This window comes from Ictidomys tridecemlineatus, chromosome 3 (genome assembly GCF_052094955.1).
Source record: "Ictidomys tridecemlineatus isolate mIctTri1 chromosome 3, mIctTri1.hap1, whole genome shotgun sequence".
NCBI lineage: Eukaryota > Metazoa > Chordata > Mammalia > Rodentia > Sciuridae > Ictidomys > Ictidomys tridecemlineatus.
The window spans coordinates 48,650,620-48,666,518 of record NC_135479.1 but is presented as its reverse complement, the minus strand read 5'-3'; the positions used below and the strand labels follow the sequence as shown (position 1 = coordinate 48,666,518).

Here is a 15,899-nt window from a genome sequence, read left to right as displayed (position 1 = left end):
CCTCCCCCTGGGAGGAGGAACTCAGGCCCTGATTTTTTCAGTCTTGTGGACTCAGTTCTCCTGCATTGGCTTTGCTATGTCTTTAGTTTTCTGTTCAGGCCCAGCCTGCTGCAGACGCTCAGTCCTCAATGTGGGGCTGAAACAGAAGCAGCCGTTGCACTTGTGTTTATGAAGAATCTGTAATGTCCTAGGGGAGGTGTTCTCAATGCCATGCTAAGTGAAGAAAGCAGAACACAGACCTCCATATTTAGTATGATATCAATCATATAAAACAAATCTAAGGTTTTTTTTTAACCCCAAAATGATAGGTGTTATTTCTGAGGGGATAGAATTATAGGTGGCTTTTATTCTCCTTTTTATGTTTATATTTCTGAATTTTTCTACAAAGACCATTTTTTACTTTTTATCATTAGGAAAAAGTCTAGTGTATCTAAAATGATGAGTAATTTTAAATTCCTGAGTCCATACCATAGACATGTTTTACTTCTGGTCCTTTGAGATTTTTTTTGTGCACATAGTTGCCTGTTATTCTCTTTTTCAGTGTATATAAATAAATAAAATTCCAGAATATTTTTAATAAGTGACTAGTTTCAGACTTGTTGTCTTGCCTTTGTGTGCTGCGTGTCCATATTTATGCTTTTTAACCTTTTGTTACAATTTGTATTTAACCAATGCTTTTTTTTTAAGAGAGAGAATTTTTTTAATATTTATTTTTCAGTTTTCGGTGGACACATCGTCATTATTTTATTTTTATGTGGTGCTGAAGATCCAACCCAGAGCCCCGCGCATGCGGGCAAGTGCGCTACCACTTGAGCCACATCCCCAGGCCCAAACTAGTGCTTTTTAATTCTCAAAGCACTTTCGTGGTCACGATCATCTGGTTCATTCTCCTGCAATGCTGTTTGGTAGACACCGTCACCGTTTCACGAGCATTCAGGAGGAAGCTCCTGAGTCTGATGGGGAAAGACACCTTAAATTATCATAAAAAGCTAAAAGCTAAAGGGGCCAAGGAAGCAATCAGTGGCCCAAAGGAGGTGATTTGCCTGGGGTCAGAGAGGGGCTTCCGCTGGAATCCTGACCACCTGGCATATGGTTTGATGGGTGTGATTTATTTGTACTATGGATGATTCTTTTCATCCCAAACATGGAATCTACATATAGGTAAACTCTTACATGAACAGGTGTTCAAGTTCTATGAAAATTCTCTCCAAAAAAGTAGAAAGTTCATCTTACAGCTTTGCAAATCTGCCATGTCTGACGGAACTGTAGACCCCTGGATTCTCTCCATGCTTCTGCCTTCAGTCTGCTGAGATATCACATACCATGTCACCTCCAGAAACCTCCAGATAAAATGGGAGTAAAAAAGGCACGTAATGTCTTGATGCAATTGTTAAAACAGTTTTAATCTCATGGATCCCTTGAAAGGAGGAACTCGGGGATCCTCAGAAATCCCCTGACCACACAGAGAATTACGGCAAATCAGTCTGGCTCCCCAGAGGAACTGAACCAGGCTCAACAGCAGGAGAGTCACAGTGCAGGAGGTTGCCACATATTTAAACAATATTTAAAATATTAAAGCAAATATCATCCCCCTTTTTTTTAAATTGCCATCTTCAAAGGCCCAGGGGTAAATAGAGTCAGCTAACTGACTTATGACCTCTGTATTCCTGAATAACAGCTTCTTTTTTTATTTTATGAAAACATTAATTTTATTTTAATTTGTTATATATGACAGCAGAATGTATTACGATTCATATTGCACATATAAAGCACAATTTTTCATATCTCTGGTTGAAAGTAGAGTCACACCATTCATGTCTTCATACATATACTTAGGGTAATGATGTCCATCTCATTCCACCATCTTTCCTACCCCTATGACCCCTCCCTTCCTTTCCTTCCCCTTTGACCACCTAGAGTTCATCTAATCCTCCCATGCTCCCCACCACCACCACCAGTCACATTATGAATCAGCATCCTTAAATCAGAGAAAACATTGGCATTTGGTTTTTTGGGATTGACTAACTTCACTTAGCATTATAATCTCCAGTTCCATCCATTTATCTACCTGCAAATGCCATGATTTTATTCTCTTTTAATGCTGAATAATATTCCATTGTGTATATATACCTCATTTTATTTATCCATTTATCTACTGAAGGGCATCTAGGTTGGTTCCACAGTTTAGCTATTGGGAATTGTTCGGCTATAAGCATTGATGTGGCTGTGTCCCTGTAGAATGCTGTTTTTAAGTCATTTGGGTATAGACCAAGGAGAGGGCTAACAGCTTCTTTTTTTATACTTGTCCTTGTTCTCCAATAAAAAGCAAGAAGATGGAGGGACAGATTCCCACATGGCTCACAGGGCTAAGGGTCTGCAAAGAGTACCTGGTTTTTTTTTTTGCAGAAATACATAGGACTGCTCCAATGTGTTCCTGGTCCTATCCTTAGAAGCAAGAGACACATACTGACTTTCTAGGATCTCCTTGGGTTGTTGGCTTATAGCTGAAGCAGCTCTGGTGACAAAGTGACTGGGGTCAATTTCCCAGCATATCCAAGTTGTAATGGACTGAACATTTGTATACTCTCCAAAAATTATGTATTATAAAATGTAATCCCCAAGGTGATGATATTTGGAGGTGGGGTCTTTGGAAAATAATTAGGTCACCAGGGTGGGGTCCTCATGAATGGGATTAGTGACCTTATAAAAGAGGCCCCAAAAAGCCTCTTCACTCTCTTAGTATGATGTGAGGATACAAAGAGAAGTTATCAGCCTGCAACAGTAGACAGCCCTCACCAGAAACCAACCATGCTGGTATGCTAATTAAGACCACCAAGCCTCCATAACTGGGAAACATAAATTCCTGATGTTCACAAGCTACTCAACTCTGTGGTATCTTGCTACATCAGCCTATTTGTGAAACCACAAATATGTATGGAAAGTAGGGATTTGATCAAACTAGAGCGTAAATCATTATCTGCTGACCAACTGACAATATAAGGGTGGATTTTTGCTTTTGAAAAGACTCAGGGATTGACCTTTGATTTTCTGGGCTAGATGAAGCCTAAGGCCTAGATTTGCAGACCGTTTGGGCCATCTGTGTGAACTTGCCCAGAGCCACACAGTCTACCAGTGGCAGAACCAATACTGTACTTTCCTGATTCAGAGCCCAGAGCTTGCTCTTCTACATAAACAATAAAATGGGAAGAATTCAATTCCTCCCTTTCCCTCACTAGCCCGGGTCAGACAGGTAATTAAAGTGATCACCTATTGAGCGGGTACATGCTAGGTGTTAATTCACACAGTTCTATGGAATCCCCACAGCAGCTCTAGAAAGTAGAGACTACCATCACCCCTCTTTTAGAGATAAGGAGACTGAAGTTTTTGCAAGGCTAACCTGCCTGAAGTCTTGTAGAATGTGCTGAAAAGTGAGTGTCAAACCCACCCCAATTCCAGAGCCAACCTCCTAATCACTACATACAGGTTGCATCCCACAGTAAGATTCGGAATCCCTTACTCTGGAATTCCATTAAGTGCAAGAGCATTTGGAAGAGAAGTTCAGTGAAAATTTCTGTTTGATTTCTGTTTAGTCTAGAAATGCTACTGTGTAAAATACAGTAAAATTCTGAGAATTTTATTAAATTAAAGTCCATTTAATTACAAGAGCCAGAGGAGAGAGGAGGGAAAGATTTAAGGAAAATTATTCAGAGAATGGAGTGAGCTTATTCCACACTCCTGAACGGATCTTAAAACCCTGACTTCAGAATCCCAGATTGATGACTCTCTGAGTGCCACCGCATCCTGCTTACAATCTCAACCAATCCAGAAACCATGGCTCCTCTTCCTGTTCCAACCTTTTTCTGCTTCCTGTTATCCTGTCCCTCTCATCTATAGCCATTGTAGATTCAGATATAAATGCCTTGTACTTGCTTCCTCAAATTTTCATTATGAAATTGTTTTTAGCTCTGGTTCCAGTGGACAGTTTTCTAATTACCACTTTAACCCCACTGCTGGTCATTGCAGGAATTGTCCCAGACTTGGTTTATGGCTCAATAAACCCTCTGTATTAGCTGACTTTTCATCACTATGACCAAATACCTGAGAAAAACAACTTAAAGAAGGAAAGATTTATTTTGGCTCAGTTTCAGAGTTTTCAGTCCATGATTGGTTGGATCCATCATTATGGGCCTGTGGGAAGGCAGAACATCATTATGGAGAGGGTATGGTGACATTGTGGTAGAGAGGGTATGGTGGGGCATAGCTGATCAATTCATGGTGGCTGAGAAGGAGAGCGAGAGAGAGAGAGAGAGAGAGAGAGAGAGAGAGAGAGAGAGAGAGAGAGAGAGAATGGAAGGAGCCAGGGACAGGATATAGTCCCCAGAGGCATACCTCCCAAGGACCCACTCCCTTCAACTAGGTCCCATCTTCTATTTCTACCACCTCCCAGCACTCCATTCAACACTGAGTTCTTCCATGGTGAGAGCCCTCATGATTCAGTCACTGCCCAAAGCCCCACTCTAAACATTGCTGCATTGGAGACCAAACCTTCAACACTTGAGCCTTTAGGGAACATTCCAGAACCAAACTATAACACTACTCTCAGAGATCCCTTGGTCTCAAAGAGTTTTGGTTTAACAGATACAGCTCATAAAAATCAAATATATTTAAATAAAACAAATATATGAATACATCTTTAGGATGTCTTTACTATTTGTTATAATTTTTTCTTTTTAACTGACACATAGTTGTACGTGTTTATAGGGTACAATATGATAATTCAATACGTGTATATAATGTATAATCACCAAATCAGAATAATTAACATTTCCGTCTCCTTATCATTTCTTGTGTTTGGAGCCTTCAAACTTCTCTTTTTAAGTTCTTAAAAATAATAATCAAATAATAGGTTGTTGTAAACCATAGTCACCCTACCCTGTTGTAGAATGTTAGAACTGATTCCTCCTAACGCTCTATTTTGATATGCATTATCCAACCTCCCTCCATCTGCCCCCACCCTTCTCAGCCTCTAGTAATCCCTATTCTTCTCTCTTTCTTCTTCAAGACCAACTTTTTTTAGCTTCCACATATGAGTGATCACACACAATATTTGTCTTGATGTGTCTGGCTTTTTTCATTAACATAATGTCCTCCACTTCCATCGATTTTGGTGAAAATTATGACGGGTTAAGAATGATGGATGTCATTGTTTCAGGAAAAAAAAAACACCAACTGCAACTTGAAAGAAGCAATTTTTTATAAACATAAAATATCCCTTTTCTTTGATGGACCTAAATCCTTTATGCATATTACCCAAACAGCTATGGCAGAGAGAGGACCCACAGAAATTTGAATTGGCAATCTGAAACCACAGAATCCTCGATTCATTGGTTGAATATCACACACAGGGAGAGGAATCACATTGTGGGACTTCCCTGAGTAATGCTTAGAAAATTAATCAGATGAATATTTCTCTGTATTTGCAAAAGCACAGATGTTTAAAATATGATCTAGACACACATACACCATCTTAAATGCTCAAGTGGAAGTAACTTCCTTGGAAGCATGAAATTTGACTTTGTTCATTATGAGTCCCCAGGGCCTTGAACTGTTCTAGAAACAATGGCAGCATTCACTATTTGGTTTTGTTGTTGTTATTGTTGTTGTTGTTTTGTCTTTTTAAAAAATTTTCAGCAGGCAGAAACCTTACAAATCATTTCCCCAGGCCCTCTCACCCAACCTCAATGCTTTTTCTTTGCAGATGAGAAAAATAAGGCTCCAGTCAGGGAGGGGACCTACCTACCCTAAGATTCTAGCACAGCTGAGACCAAAACCAGGAATGAGCCCAGGCCTGCTTGCTCTGTGAACCAAAGCCATCCCTAGAGAATTTATCCAGATCCCCTTCCATCCAACCTGTCCCCATCAGAACCTTGTTAGACTCCAATTTAACCTTATCACTAATCCATGTAATTGATAGCTTGCCTGTGGTCGAAGACTAAAACCACCATAGAGAAATACAATTCAGGAAAGAATGACAACGATGTTTACTGAAGGGCGGTTACTAAGAGCAGAAAATGACAACCAATTAAAAGGTTCATCTGCTGGGAATGGGTGACGTAAAAGCTGGTAATTCCCTGTCGTGTGATAAGTAAATGACTAGGTTGGATCTTCGTGTCTTCACTTGAACATCCTTCAGGATATCCAAAATGAAAAAGAGCAAGTTGCAGGACAATACATCTAGATCAATACTATTTATGTTTTTTAAAAACTATATGGAGTTGTATAACTATTAAGCAAAAAAAAAAAAAAAAGCATTATATGAAGTAAATGCACATAGGAGCTGGTGGGCTGGGTGGCGATTGGCAAGATCTGCCCGCCCCACCCCACCTCGAACACATCATTCAGTACCACAGTACCATGAGGTCAGTGTCGTGGTCAGGACTTGACTCTCTCCACAGAACCAGCCAACCAAGGTGTCTCAGGCCCTTCAGGCCTTTGGAGCTCACCATACTCTTCGCCATAGCCCCACCCCGCGTCCTGGCCACCACCACCACCACCCCACCTGAGCAAGGAGAAAGCTGGAAAGCTCTCTTGACAGGTGGGAGCCATTATCTCCAGCTCAAGGGCCACTCCTCCTTCCTTCTCCTTGCAGGAAGAGGATGGGAGGCTGGAAGACCAGGGTTTCCTTTCTGGTTGTCCAGGAAACCGGGGGAATAAAGAATTCCCTGCAGCCCCTACAGGGCTCCTTTCCTGGGCAGGTGGGAGAGGGCATGAAGAGAAATGAGATAGGCTAGAGAGGTCAGGACCCTCTGGCCCCTAGATCTCCCCCCAGCCTCTGATTGGCTAGAGTCCAGGCCTCAGGCCATGCCCCTCATCCTCCTGAGGGTTTTTTGTTTTTGTTTTGTTTTGTTTTGTTTTGTTTGTACCAGGGAATGAACCCAGAGTTGCTTAACCACTGAGCCATATCCCCAGCCATTTTTTATATTTTTATTTAGAGACAGGGTCTTGCAAAGTTGCTGAGGCTGGCTTTGAACTCACGATTCTGCTACCTCAGCCTCCCAAACCACTGGGATTACAGGCTTGTGCCACCATGCCCAGCTCCCAGGAGTATTTGGATCAATGGGCTGAAGGACCCATTCATCTCTAGCTACCTCCAGGAGCTGGCTTGAACTTTTCTTGGGTCTAGATAATTTGACCTCAGTCTACCTCTTTGATCTCGTCTCATACCACCTTCCCTTTTTCTCCAGCCTCATTGGCTGTTCACTTAAAGAGCCCAAAGGAAACAGTTTCCCCCAGGTACTCACATGACCACCTCTTCTTGTTAGTCACCTTTATTTCAGCTTCAGTGTCAGTCCATCAGAAAGGCCTTCCCTGACCACCCAGTCTCAAGTGGCCCTGCACTTGGCCTGCCACCTGCCCACCTATCACATCACCTATTTCCATCTTGGCACTTTGCACTATCTAGAATGGCTTTGTTGTTCACCAGTACGGTCAGCCTCTGGATTGCGTTCCAAGAGGACAGAGAGCTCTCATGCACCCCTGATGGCAGCACCTAGCACAGCCCCTCGCTCTGTAGATAGAAACCGTGTAAATACTTGTGTGTGAATGAATAAACAAATGTGGATACACCCCCTTTGTTAGCCAGCCTTCTGTTACTATAACAAATATCTAAGATAATTGACTTATAGAGAGAAAAGGTTTATTTTGGCTCACAGTTTTTGCTTTGGGTGAGGCAGCACTGGCGCAAGTGTGTGGCCGAGTAAACCTGCTCACCTCATGGCCAGGGAGCCAGGAGGAGAGGGAGGAAGAGATGGAGTTCCACAGTCCCCCTTCAAGGACATGCCTCAGTGACCTAAGAATTTCCCATTAGGCCCCACCTCTTAAAGTCAATTCTGCCATAAGATTTGGTTCAACAAAAATTTCTGGAGTGAAAAAAGAGAGAGAACAAAAATATTGGGCTAGCTGATTGACTTCCAGGTCCATCCTCTGAAGTGGGGTATCAGTCAGAATATACTCCAATCTAGATAAGCAGACTCACCTGTGGCTTAAACAAATGAAGGCTTTTTTTTTTTTTTCCTAATAGGAAATCTAGAGTTGACTGGCTGCTGGTTGACTTTGGGGGCTCCCAAGATTGGCACCAGCATTTCAACTCTATGCTTCTCTTGGCCTTTCCCCATGGTCTCTCAGGGGCTGCTGTAGCCCCAAACATTCATCCACTGTCAAGGCAGGAGGAAGAGAAGGAAAGGACAGCAGCACAGGCTTTTCCAAAATCCCCCAGCCAACTTTTGCTTTTACCTCCTTAGCCAGAACCGAATCTCATAGCCACCCCTGTTTGCAAGGGAGACTGAGAATGAATTTTGCTCCTGTAACATCTACAGTTGTGGTGGGCAAGGGAGACCCCAGAGGCTGCATGGCTGCTGAGTCAGCCATGTCCTCCCCACCTAGGAGATTTGTGTGTGGCTGACCATCCAGAGCATGGGAGGGATTGTGCACTGACAGGATGTATCCCCCAAAGCCACAATCAAGTGCAAGTCCCCTCAGATGCAGGGTGGTTAGGAAATCCACAGACCAAATCAGCTCATGGGATTGAGTTCATAATTTCCATCAACGCTTCTCTTCTGCATTTGGGAAGTGGAGTCACTGATTGCGGTTTCTCAAAAGACCATTTTTGGCATTCATCTGGGACCTGTGGTTACCCAGCCCCTTCCAGATCTTGAGGCAAAGGATAGAGTCTAAGTCATCACAGGAAACAGATTTCCCAAGATTAAGGTATTAAAACCTCAGGACCGATCTGAACACTTTAAGCCTGGTCTCTGTATCTTGACACTGAGTCACTATGAGCAAGTGATTGGCTCTGTGCCTCAGTTTCTCCATAGAACATCTTTCCTTGCTTCTGAATGGTGGGCTGTCATGGTTTTAGAAGTGTGTGAGTTAGCATTAGGCTACTTGGATCTGAATGCTATTCGTGAAGCCTCCAGCTTTCAGTTTCCCCACCTGTACAATGGGAATAACCGTTTGCACTACACTCAAAAGCGCTCAGTGCGTTGGTGGTTGTCATGATTGTCATGATCATCAACATTGCCAACAGGGTACTTGTCTCCTAAGGCTATATAAAAAAGCCCTCCTTGGTTTTGATTTGAGATGGTAACATCCTTTGTAGGGACCGACACCCCGTTCTTGACTGCTCAGGAAACAGATTTAACTGAGACCCCTTGACTTTGTGTATGCTGTGCCACTATTGGGAATGTCCCCCTCTGTTTCCGCCAGGCCAGCATCTGTTTCTCCCTCAAGATCCCCTTGCAGGGATGGTCCTGCTCCCACCTACCCTCAACCCACTCCTCAGCGATGGCCTGTGAGTTGCTGCTCTCTCTGGTGGGAGCCTTGGAAGAACCACTGGGAGTCAGTGAACGGAAAGAGGGGTGCATTCTAAGGATGCTTGAGTGTCACTGCACTCAAGGGCCTCAGAAAGCTTCTGGAGCCAAGGAAGAGGGAGCTGCAGGGGCTTCAGGGGATTCTCCTCTCTTTGTCTTAATGCATTTGGCTTCCACTTTTTCTCTTGTTGCAAAATGGCTCTTTCCTATCCACGTCACAAAGGATGACTATCATCCACGATCCAAAGCTGACATCTCCTCTATTCAAGAGAGCAGCCAGGTAGAAGTGAAATCTCCTAGTCCCAAGTCCAAATTCCTCAGGAGAGGGGCCATTGACCCAATTTCCATTAGCAGCTCACTCCTGACCCAATCAACAGGTGAGGAGGAGAGGGAGCAGGTTGGGCAATATGGTGGCTTCTGCAGAATCCCATAGAGGGCAGGGATGGTCCCTGGGAGGGGACTCTTTCACAGTGGAGTGCAGGAGTTTGAAGATAAGCAAGTCATCCTGCTACCTATTCAGAGTCCTGCTTCACTTTCAAAAGCAATGTCCCCACGTTCTCTTGTGCCAACAGAGCCACCAACTCTCTTTCCTTCAACCTCTATTGGTGAAGGTTCCTAAGAGAACAGAAACTTCTGGAAGCTTAAGCCAAGAAAGGGACAACATTGGGACATTTCATTGGAAGGTTAGTCATTCGACTCTTTGAAAGACAGAACCCAGGCTTCTTCCACTCTAGTAAGGAGATTGTGACCCACCCCCTTTTAGTCACTTCCACCCCCAGTGTGTTTCAATTTCAAAATCCTGTTCAGGCAGAATCAGAACAGCCCAAGTTGGGTCAAGGAGTAGTGGCCAGGGAGGGCAAGTCACGTTATATGGACATGGTTGGAAAGTCCTCTTGTAGTGTGGCTCTCAGAGAAGAAATTACTGGGGCCTGGGAAGTGATGTCAAGCCACAGTGAAAACAACCATGAATTTAAGGCCAAGAGTCCCGAAACTTCAGGGTGACCTGAGACACAGAGCATTCTTTTCCCCATTTCTCTCTGAATCTCTATGACTTCATCAACTCTGACTAAGAATACCATAGACTAATAGGTTTAAAAACCAAACCTTTATTTCTCATAGTTCTAGAAACTGGGAAGTCCAAGACCAAGACATGGTCAGATTCAGGGTCTGGTGAGAGCCCGTTTCCTAGTTCATAGATGGTTCCTTCTTGCTGTGTCCTCACATAGCAGAGAGAAGCTAGCTCTCAAAACACTTATGAGGACACTTAATCCTATTCAGAAGGGCTACAGTCCTCTTGATTGCATTTAATCCTTATAAACTCTTAACAGCATTACACTAGGAGACAGTATTTCGACATATGAATTTCAGAATGACACAAGAATTCATCCACAATGCTGTTTCCTCACTTATAAAATGACCCAGACAGGCCCAAACTTCCTGAGATTTTTTTTCCCAGCATGCCCAATTCTGTGCTGCTTGGGAGAATTTCCACTTGTTGCTGCTAACTTAACCCTGAAGTTGTAAAACTTTGATGCTGTGTTTCTTTTATGTTGGTGATAGACAAATCAACTTTGGTTCTAACTAGAGAAAATCCATGCTTAAATGACTCCCATTTTAAAGAATGACATTTAAAAATAAAAATTTTTATCATCTAGGAATAAGATTTTCTGTTATCTTGAAAGAATATTTGGCTTGCATAAGTTGGAAGGGATGGACTTACTAGCTACAAAGGCTTTTGCAACTATGGGACAGTTGGAGTGCCCTCAATGAAATATGGAGTGATACTATTTCATTAATAAAACACGGAGGCCAAGTGAGAGCTAGGAAGTATGTGAACCAGGTTGCCTATAGAAATTTGTTCTCGTGAAATCTTGATGTTTTGGTACTTGGTATCTACATACTGAGAAACAGCTTCAGCCACCAAAATAATATTTCCCATAAAGATAGCTCATGCCAGATACTGTTGAGAGGCTTAACATATTTTATGCCACAGATTAAGGCTTTGGAGGCAGGTACTGGAGATTAAATCCAGGGTCGTATCACTCATCCCCAGTCCTTTTCTTTTCTCTTTAAATTTTGAGACAGAATCTCACTAAGTTGCTAAGGATTCTCACTAAATTGCCGCGGCTAGCCTCAAAGTTGGGATCCTCCTGCCTAAGCCTCCTAAATTGCTGGGATTACTGGCATGTATCGACATGCCTAGCTCTCAGATAAAGGCTTTATTAAGTTTCATTTTACATATGGGGCAACTGAAGCTCAGGGAAGCTGAGTACCTTGTTCTGGATCCACCACAGGTGATGGAGCTATTCTGAACCATGTCTCATTACAGAACCTGTGAACTAAACTAACCTCGGAGCCTGCCAGGCCCTCAGAGCTATATTCAAGAGGAGGAGTCTCCCCTAGAACCTTGAGGGCTACATCCATTGGGGCAGGCTCACAAGCCACACCGAGTTAGCACAAATTCTGAAATCTTTTCTCCAAACTGAGGAGGGATATTTGGATCCTTCCATGCCTGAGCAGAAGAGCACCCAGAGACTTCCCAAGGGGCAAAGATGGGGTTCCTGTCTTGCTCAGGACATGGGCAGGGCTGCCCATTTGCTCAGCACCCTGAGAGGTTTTTGTGCAGAACCAAGATGGCACAGATCAGCATGAAGCCCATGCTCTTGGCTTCAGAGAGGATTTCTCCACCCCAGGTTGGGAATACTCCTTGCTGACAGCAATGGACACTTAGATTCTAAAATGGGATCAGTGGACGCTTAGATTCCTAACCTCCCAGGTGTTAGGTTCACATCCTACATTGTCCTTGTGTCCCACAACAGCACACCTAGAGCTAGGCAGCCAGATTTAGGGAACATCAGATATGGGAAGGGTTCTGCACCATCGAATCCTAGTCTAATCCTCTTACACTACAGATAACTCTATGAGAGGGAGGGACTTTCCTGGAAGTGTAGAGACTAGAATTTTGATTTCCTGACTTCCAGCTGGTGCTGTGCTCTCATCATCAAGTGTCCAGTAAGCACTAGCAACTAAACGTTGGCACAGAGTATAGGAACAGCTCCACACAAGGCACTGATAGAGAGCTTCATTCTTGGAAAGGGCTCTTTTGCTATGGGAAGAATGAATGAGCAGGGGCTGTGGCTCAGCAGTAGCACACTTGCTTGGCATATGTGAGGCACTAGGTTCGATTTTCAGCATCACATATAAATAAAAATAAAGGTCTATCAACAACTAAAAACATTAAAAAAAAAAAAAAGAATGAATGAGCAATTGCCAACAGCAAAAGGTCTTCCTTTGTCAACCACCCAGCCACGTTCCTGAGCTGCTGTGCTCAGCAGAAGGCAGTTGGCTATAAGCAGAGCTACAGAAACAGTGAGTATATGGAAATAAGCTTAGTGGAAACTTTTAAAGAGGTATGTAAGCATTAAAATAATGACATAGCAACATGGAAAACTGCTTGCAACATACAATTAAGGAAGAAAATAATTATACAAAGTTGAGACTATGCCATGAGAATAACTGTGCAGAAAGCATGCTGGTATAGGGTAGGAACTGTTTCCAAAGGCTCATATTTATTGATCCCTTGTCCATATGACACAGCCCCTGCATGAAGCCCTTCACGTGGATTATTTCATTCAATCCTCCGGTAGCCCTATGAGGTAGGTGCCACAGGGATTTCTCAGGGATTTCTGGCTCCAGAACCTTTAATGGTTTTGTTTTGTTTTGGTGCTAGAGAGGAAATCCAGGGCCTCCACATGTACCAAACAAGCACTCTACCACTGTACTACACACCCAGTCCCAGAATCTACACTCTTAACCACAGATTTGAAGGTGTAGCAGTAACAATAATTTGGAAGGTTTTTTTTCCTTTCTTTTATTATTACTTGATTATTTAAGGGGAAAATATACTCCCAATGATCAACACCAAACACACTCTTAAAAAGAACGTATGTATATAATTCCTTGCCGCGTGGGGGCGCTAAAGGACACGCTTCACCAGTAGAAGACGCCTCCAGAGCCCAGGAACAGTTGTGGTTCTTTTCCAAACCCGCAATCCACAGGTCGGTGCACAAGCCAAGCCCCGCCCATCCCGCAGCAGATGTGCAGAGGGGTCCTGGCTTCCTAGTCCAGAGACGTCCCACTCTTTTACCCATGACTCCAGAACCTCAGCAACCTGGCTCCTCCCTTCTTCATCCTAGATCTAATTTTTAAAGCCTGGAAGGTCCCGTGTCCCTAATCCCTTGTCATTTCATTCAGGCGGGCTCCAGATCCAGGACTGCCCTCATTCACCTAAGTTTTGAGTAGACTTTCCACTGACCAGCCAGGAGGGGTTAGGTCAGCAATCACTACATTGCTTTCTAGGGAAAAGGGATTTTGAGAGCCAAGAGAAATAGTAGCAACCCATCTCCTGAGTAAGAGGGACCTGCCCGGATAGGGCATCCAGCCCAGCCACTCTATTAAAATGAACCTCAATTAAAACATCTTGAACTCCCCTCCCCCACCCTGAGTCCCGTGATACAATCAGCGGCCTGCGCCTGGCATTGAACTGCTAAGCACCCACCACGTCAGCAGCGGCAGAATTGAACCTCGCCACCCACCAAATCCCCCACCCCCACCTCACCCCAGCATCTGGGCCCCGCAAGGAAGCTGGAATCCCTCCCCCACCTCCCCAGAAATTGTGGCAGGCTGACTCAAGTTTCGCAGCCGACCTGAAATCAGAGTTCTTTATAATGTTTAATGATGTAGTTTAATGAAAATCTGAACTGTCCCTACTATTAGCAGACGGCCTCAGGGCAGCTGCCCCCGGACCAGCCCGAGAGTTCATCGCCTTCCCGGGGCGGAATGGACTTCCTCATCTGCATGCACAGCACTTCATCTATGTAGATGGTGTTCTCTTTCACCTGGATTTCCTCCTGCAGGGCAAGCTGTCTGCGATGCAGCCCCTTCAGCTCCACATGAGCTTGGGCCAAGGTTTCCTTTAATCTGCAGGAAGGAGAACACAAAGGAATGATTTCTCTTTCTGCATCATTGTTTGTTTTTTGTTTGTTTTGTTTTGTTTGTTTGTTTTGGTTTTGTTTTTTTTTTGGGGGGGGTCTGGGTATCCAACTGGAAGCCAAATTAGTATGTGCTCTTCCCTTCCCTCTCTCTTTGGAATAAATATTTCTGATTGGTGGCCTTAGGCCAGATTCATGACTTTTCCATAAAAATGCCAATATTTAAAACCGCAGATTTTACCTAAACATCTGGATTTGGAAAAAATCTCAACATGGGGCTCCATTTCCCACATGGCAACAATTTTGGCTGGAGTTAGTAGAGGAAGAAAACCTCTGATACAGAGCAGGTTTCTCCCTGTAAGGCCACTGGCTGGTCCCTGCTTGCCATCCAGGTTAGGGTTCCAATCCAGATTGGGTGGCACTCTGGGCCTCTCTGCCCCTGGCTGCTGCCCTACCGTGCAACATTATGGTTGATCTCCTGAACCTCCTTGAGGAGTCGGTACTGAGCAACATCACGACACAGCTCCACGTTGGGCCGGTAGGTCCTGTTCTCCAGGCGTGTGTGTGCCACTTTGGCAGGCCCCTCTTGATCAAGGATGGCTTTTTCAAGAAGTGCAATGTTTTTCTCCTGGGAAGCAATCTCTTCCATGACCTTATGGAAAGAATTAGGCCAGGTTGTACTCCCCAAAACTCAACAGCGCACAGCCAGACCTGTTGTGATTATGTGGGTTAGGGAGAAGGGAACTCAGATTTCTGTCTGAGCAGAACCCCAAAATAAGGCTGATCTCTCTTCCCCAAAGCAATGATTGCTGCTGGACGAGGTTCTCATCTGACCTTAAAACCTCACCATTGTCACCTCAAAGCCCAACGGTGTGATGTAAACAGCTTCCACCACCAGAGAAGGCCCTCAGCAAAGGCCAGGCCTGCTCAGGCCTCACTACCTGGATACAAAGCACCTTCAGATAGGAGCAGAGACTGTTTCCTATGAACTCCCCCCGGGTTCTGTCTTCCTGAGGCCTGGGGAGAGAGTGTGACAGAGCCACCTGAACTTTGTCAGAGTTCTTGAGGATGGCTTTGTGCACAGAAACATCACTCACAAGTTACTTGGTTTTTTAAGAATACTATTTAGTGGGGCTGGGATTGTGGCTCAGCGGTAGAGTGCTCGCCTAGCACATACGGGGCCCTGGGTTCGATCCTCAGCACCACATAAAAATAAGTGAATAAAATAAAAGTATGTGTCAACTACAACGAAAACATATATAAAAAGAATACTATTTAGTTATAGCTGGGGATGTTGCTCAGTGTTAGAGCATGTGCCTAGCATGCCTAAAGACCCAGTACCACCAAGAAAAAAAATGCATTTCTTCCTTGAGTTAGTTTGTTTGTTTTGTTTTTAACTTTGTACCCCCATGGAAATTTCCAAACATACACCAAGGTAAATAGACTAATGAGTCTCATGTACCCATATCAATATAAAAAGTAATCAATAGATAGCCAGTCTTGTTTCATCCATATCTCCTTCTCCCCAGGTCCTCCATCC

General features: G+C 43.9%; 1 protein-coding gene across 3 annotated transcripts in view; it reads right to left on the bottom strand.

The window, feature by feature from the left end:
• Positions 1 to 15,899, bottom strand: part of Tekt1 (tektin 1) — a 50,305-nt gene that overhangs the window by 12,322 nt on the left and 22,084 nt on the right. For 2 of the 3 annotated variants that reach the window (XR_013436281.1, XR_013436282.1), the window contains exons 7-8: positions 14,815 to 15,011; positions 14,139 to 14,348 (exon numbers count right to left, since the gene is read on the bottom strand). Coding sequence is in view for 1 of the 3 variants with exons in the window: in XM_078042697.1 (XP_077898823.1) it covers positions 14,141 to 14,348; positions 14,815 to 15,011 (405 nt within the window). In the remaining 2 variants the exon portion in view is untranslated. Of the gene's footprint in view, positions 1 to 14,080; positions 14,349 to 14,814; positions 15,012 to 15,899 lie in introns of those variants that run through there. The other variant, XM_078042697.1, reaches the window with a different exon arrangement.